Raw genomic sequence first — 6,000 nt, 5'->3', positions numbered from 1 at the left:
TTCTTCCTTAGGCACACTTGCCGACAAAGCACACGCAAATGTGAAACAGGCAGGAACTTTGGAGAAAAATATATTTGTATCTGCACTCTACAGGCACACAAATTTCTCGTGAGAAAAGGTTTGATGTTCATTTTATGGTTCTGGACTGACTTGCTTGTATTGGGTTATGGGAAGAAGGTTTACTAGTTTCCATTGAATAATGCAGGTTTCACAATCTCGTGAGAAAAGGTTTGGTGTTCGATTGGTACGTGATATTTTGCACTTACACTTCAACCCCTGTCTTGAAAAGCAAGAATCATAGTAAAGCATCAGATATCAGATGAAGAAAGGAAGTCACCCTATTCTCTATTTTTTGGTTGTGTTTGGCAGGTGGCAAACAAACTCTATCAGTTGAGTTACATATAAGAAGTTATTGTAAAATTTGCAACAGATACATTGTTGACTGCTGTAGAGAGCATTCAAAATTTGAGTCCCTTGGGTGCAGAACTGGCGGAATGGTATGTTCCTTTCATATATTGCTCTTCAGTTCCATTCTTTGTCCATCTAAGCAACGGTCAAAATGTTGTATGGTCAAGATTATGTTTTGCCAATCTTTTGGGTCAGTTTGAACATACATACATTAATAGAGAAATAAGGTAGATTAATTTACTCTTATTTATTTGTTATAGTACGTATGGTATGGATTGATTGTTGGTCACTCAATCTCTCTCCTTTCTTCCTTAGGCACACATATGCCGGACAAAGCACACGCAAATGTGAAACAGGCAGGAACTTTGGAGAAAAATATAATCGTATCTGCACTCCACAGGCACACAAATTTCTCGGGAGAAAAGGTTTGGTGTTCATTTTATGGTTCTGGACTGACTTGCTTGTATTGGGTTATGGGAAGAAGGTTTACTAGTTTCCATTGAATAATGCAGGTTTTACAATCTCATATTGAATACCACATCAACTCCAAGAGAACAATTTAGTTTCGCTTCACCACAAGGTAAAATTTCTGGCTTTTCCCTCTTTTTTTTTTGGTGTTTAAGTTCTCACTGCACTTATTCTTTCCCTTTCAGATCACCCGCTATGATACTGTTTTTGCTCAATTTAATTTCAGATAAGTTGGAAACAGAAAATGCTAACGAAGGAGCTGATGTACATTTTGCTAGGTATTCATGGCCGGTGTTTGGTTCCGGTATCATTAGTCATCGTCTCTAATAAATTGCAAACTTTCACAAGTGGTTGGAACCTTGAAACCGAAAAGCATCATAAGCATCTGGTACAACCCTTCATTTTGGAAAGTAAGTGCTCTAAAATGAACCTAAAGAGAAGGAACCTGAGGATAAGATGAGTTTTTAAAGTCTTATGCCAAATTAACTATATCCTGAAATTGCTCTGGTAGTTTTGATGTTGGATAGTTAACTTTAATTTTAGAAGTACTAAAAGTCCATGGTATACAGATACACTACTCTGCACTAGATAGATAGATTTACATGGTACTATCTTTGCTTAAATTCAATTTCACATTCGCATAGGTGGGTTTTCGATTGTGGGTTTCAGATATTCCATGGTTTTGCTATTTGATTATCGTGATATAATTTGGACTAGAGCCTTGATCTGCTTAATAAAAACACATTTACATGATATTATTTTGCTATTTGATTATCAGTCTGTAACATAATCTGGATTAGAGCCTTGGTCTGCTTAATTGAGAACACATTTACATGATATGATATAATGAATCTGACGTGTCTCTACTTTGTATCTGCTTCCTAGAGAATACATTTACATGATTTACTGAATCAGATGGAATACATTAACACAAGTACAGGCATGCTGTCCAAGCCGGTACCTGAGGGCTTTCTCATCAGTCCTGCAATTTCTTATTGTTACAATGTAACAATTATGTTAAGCTTGCCAATTGATTCCATAGAAATAAGGGTATCTTAAAGTATCGAAAATGCTAGTCGGAAATGGTCCCTAAAAGGTTGCCTTGGTTTAAAGCTTCTGCAAACATGTTGTCATCCCGGGGATTTCAACACGCGATTGATTTTTTGCCTAACTTGAGGTCCCAACAACCAACTGATGATGCAGTAGTGTTGGGGGAGACTATTGAAATTGTTGCCTTGTCGGGTTTTGTTATTGTTGCCACCTAAGTGATTATGCCCAGCTTGAGGTCCCAACAAACAAGCAATCAAGGCAATAGTGTTGGGGATATCGCTGAGATTTATCACCTTGTGAGCTTATGTTAGTACGATTGTTGCCACTCAAGTGATGTTTCCCTGCTTGAGGTTTCAAGAGAAAACACATTGTTGCCTTACAAGGAAAAGATTTGATAGATGCTTCTGTGATAGTTATCATAGGCTGCATTTTCCTGAAGCACAATTTTTAATCTCACAAGGCTGTCTTTTGACTATTGTCCTCTTCTGATCATTCTCTATGATAGATTGTCTTTTTGCTTCGGTTAAGACTTACGCATCTGAAGGAAATATATTAGAAGCATCCAGAAGCATGTCTCTTATTAAGCTTCATGCCTCCTCTAATATGTTTTGTGATGCATTCTTACATTCTATCTATGCTCTTCCTTCTGGTGCACAAGCTATAAATCATACGCACAGGGTAAACAACTTCATGCAGTCATGCACACATTATTAATTGGGGTCTGGAACAACACCCCATTTTTGTTCTCAAGTTGGCACATTTTACTTGAGATTTAATTCCCACGTTGATGCTCATATTGTCATTTAGAAATTCAACATATTGCATCCTCTACCTTGGAATTTTCTCATTATTCATATGTTAAATGACTCTCGGTATAAACAAATAGTCAAAAGGGGATTAGACCAGTTAATCTCACTTATCTAACAGTTCTCAGGACTTGTGGTGAGAAATTAGATATATTTTGATGGGAGGTGCATAAGTCCGTCAATGCTCGATGTGAGGAGTGGAATTTATTTCTGCATAATTTATTGAAAGGATATTTATGGAAAGTTTGGGCGTGGATGTTGCTGGTAAGTTGTTCGACAAAATGCCCAAAAGGTAATTTTTTTTTTTTTTTTTTTTAAGAATGCAGTAATATCAGTTATGCCTCCAAGGGTATTTCAAATGAAAGCATTTGAGCTTTTCAGGAAATTGCAGAGGTTGGGTACTGACTTGGAATAGCATAGCAAGATTTTACTTGAGAATAGAAAATATAAATAGTGCTGTTGGTATTCAACCTGACTCTGGTGGCATTTTCTGTTGGGCTTAGTTCTTCCCACATTGGAGACATTAAGCTAGGGAAGGGTTGCATGATTCTGCCACAAAGTTCTAGCTTAGATGCCACAAAGTTCTATGATTGAAAGGGGCAATTGTCTTCCTCATGTTTTCACATTCAATTCTTTCTTGATGTGTATAAGAAAAGTGGGCAATAGATAAGATGGAGATGTGGTATGATGAATATCAGGTAGTGGGAACAAACCCAGACCTTAAAACATAATGTCCTGATTAAAGCATATGGGACTGTAAGAATGTATGAAAAGAGGGAGAAAAAGTTTTCCGCCCCAGCTATTGTGACCTGTAATGTTGTAATTGAGGTATTTGGGTGAACTGGCAATATTGTGAAGATGGAGTCATGGAGGGAAGCCTATCTCTGTTACTTATTTTTCTCTCGTTAGTTCGTACAGTGTGTACAGTGTTACATTGAGGCGATACATTACTGTAGGTATGAAACAGAGCTTATCAGAGACATTGTGCACAAACTGTGGAGCAAAGTGCATCCTAGTCTCACTGTATTTGGTTCCTCAGAGAAGTTTGGGAATGGATATTAATCTAGCTGGAGGAAATAGATGTTCTTTTAGATACAAAAACAAATGATGTTTGCTTATAGGGATATGGGGGATGGCTGGGGTAAGACGACCATTGCTAAACCTTAGGAATTTGAAGTTTGCATCTTTCTTGCTGATGTCAGAGAAGTTTCCGCAAGCCATATGGTCTAGTAATTCTTCTACAAAAAGAATTGCTTTCCCAAATCAAGGGAAAAAATGAGGAATCACTATGATAATGAGATCCTCCTTCTCGATCCTTATTGTGATACAAGACACATGCAGAATATTCGAATCAATGATATTCGAATTCATTCCCGACTTTAAATTTGTTCATAATCTTTTATATAGTATACAGTTTAAAATGTTAGTACCAAAGTTTGAACAGACATTGAGATTCCAGTTTTGGATTTTGTGAACTCCAACGGCCAATACCAGAGCCTCAAGCTAGCTGGGTTTCGATGAAACCCAGGGAATGTCACTGCCAGCCATAACAAGAAAAAACGACCTCTCCAACACACTCGCCAATATTCTGTCCACCCCCACATAACCATCTTCCTCATTCCCTCACAAAGAAACCATGCTGTCTAGAGCCTTGACTGTAACCAGAAAGAGCCCTAAGGATGATGTCTACATACGCGATCTCGCCTGCAGCCAATCGGGCAGCTCCTTCAATGACTACGAGGACTGCATCGTCGGCTTCATGGAGGATTTGCCACTCGTCCCCTGCGACCACGACAAGAAGTGTGTCGGATGTGGGGAGAGCCTGGCACACTTAACCTTGAGGGGTGTGCTTAGAGGTTCGGTGGGTGTGATCGGAGAGAGCCGGTTGGCAATGACGGAGAAGGTGGTGCTCTTGGGAGGAAGAGTGTGTGCGGTCAAGAGGTTTAGGCAGCTGAGTATTAAAAGACGCGAGTTTGGCAAGAGAATTGAGAGGTTGGCTGAGGTGAGTAGGAAGTGTGATTTTCTTGTTCCAGTCACTGCTTATTTGTTTGCCAAGAGGATCAAGTTTGTGCTCTCCGATTATCGCCCCATGGGAAGCCTCGCTGACTTGCTTGCTGGTTAGTTTACTTGCTAGCCTTCTTGTTTCTATACATGGTCGTGATACGAGAACTAACTTAATTTACATTCTGAAATAGTAGTGAATATCATGCGAACTATAATCTACAATTAATTATTAATAGTACGGTGTTATTCTAGCGGTTGATTAGAAATTCCTCATCCAAGATAATCATGCATATATGCACTAAATTATTCTATCAAAAAGTTTAATATTGCTTCATGTAGATAGAGTACGCAAATACTATTAGATGGTCGATCGTGATGAAATGCTTATGTTCATAGTGTAAAAGTTACTTGCAAACAAGAGAAATGCATGCAATTAACATACAATAAGTTGGATTCCGATCATGTACGTATTCTCCTATCTGATGGAATACTTTTGGTTCGATTAATGTAATCAAGGTGCGAGGGATCATGGTCACACGGCGCTGGTTTGGAACCAAAGGCTGGCCATAATTTGCGATATTGTAAAAGCAATATCCTATGTCCACAAACAACCTCCATACCAGAAGAACATGATAATGAACATCCATGGCAGCGTCAAGGCCTCAAACGTGTTAGTGAACATCGATTTCTCAGCATGCTTATCGGATTACGGGTTCACCCAGTTGGCGGAGCAAGTGGAGATTCCGGAAGGGCAGGTGATGAAGTCGCCCCGGTGGCTGGTGGAGAAGACCAACTATTCGAATGAGTTGTCGCAGAGGGCTGACATTTACAACTTTGGGGTGATACTGCTGGACATTTTAGCAGGGCCAAAGGGTCTGAGTCTGCTGAGAATGGGAATGAATGAGAAGAAGGAAGCCATGAGATGTGGTGTTTTGGATTTGGTTGAGTTTGGTGTGAAGGATGGGAAAGAACAGAGGCAAGTATCGAAGCTCTTCGGCATGGCCTTGACATGTACAAATGCCAACCCGGAGGTTAGGAAAACAATAGATGAGGTTAATTTTGAAATCTCGAGGATGTAATTAAGTATGCATGCATGGGTAAATTAAGGATTAGTATAGAGACAGTGTGTCCATGTTCATTGGCAAGGTTATGTAACTTTTGTTTTAATTAATTACACTATGAATATCATCGTTGCTCAATAACAATTAATATTCGAATTAAGCAATCAAAGATCGGAGCGAATGTATTAATCTTTTTTGAATCT

The 6,000-nt window shown here is 39.0% G+C and overlaps 1 protein-coding gene and 1 non-coding gene across 2 annotated transcripts; both read left to right on the top strand.

Moving 5' to 3' along the window:
* The first annotated feature begins 388 nt into the window (after positions 1 to 388).
* On the top strand, positions 389 to 2,442 carry LOC101299498. Its single transcript, XR_184924.1, has 4 exons — positions 389 to 497; positions 724 to 833; positions 921 to 988; positions 1,155 to 2,442. It is a non-coding gene; the product is annotated as an uncharacterized LOC101299498 (transcript).
* Positions 2,443 to 4,368: 1,926 nt separating this feature from the next.
* On the top strand, positions 4,369 to 5,815 carry LOC101291362 (putative receptor-like protein kinase At1g80870-like). The gene is made up of 2 exons (XM_004305375.1): positions 4,369 to 4,849; positions 5,253 to 5,815. The coding sequence occupies exons 1-2, from the start codon at positions 4,369 to 4,371 to the stop codon at positions 5,813 to 5,815; spliced, it is 1,044 nt and encodes a 347-aa protein (XP_004305423.1).
* The last annotated feature ends 185 nt before the right edge of the window (positions 5,816 to 6,000 follow it).

This window comes from Fragaria vesca, linkage group LG6 (genome assembly GCF_000184155.1).
Source record: "Fragaria vesca subsp. vesca linkage group LG6, FraVesHawaii_1.0, whole genome shotgun sequence".
Lineage (NCBI taxonomy): Eukaryota > Viridiplantae > Streptophyta > Magnoliopsida > Rosales > Rosaceae > Fragaria > Fragaria vesca.
Note: the sequence above shows the minus strand (reverse complement) of the source record. Positions and strands in the feature narration are given on the sequence as shown.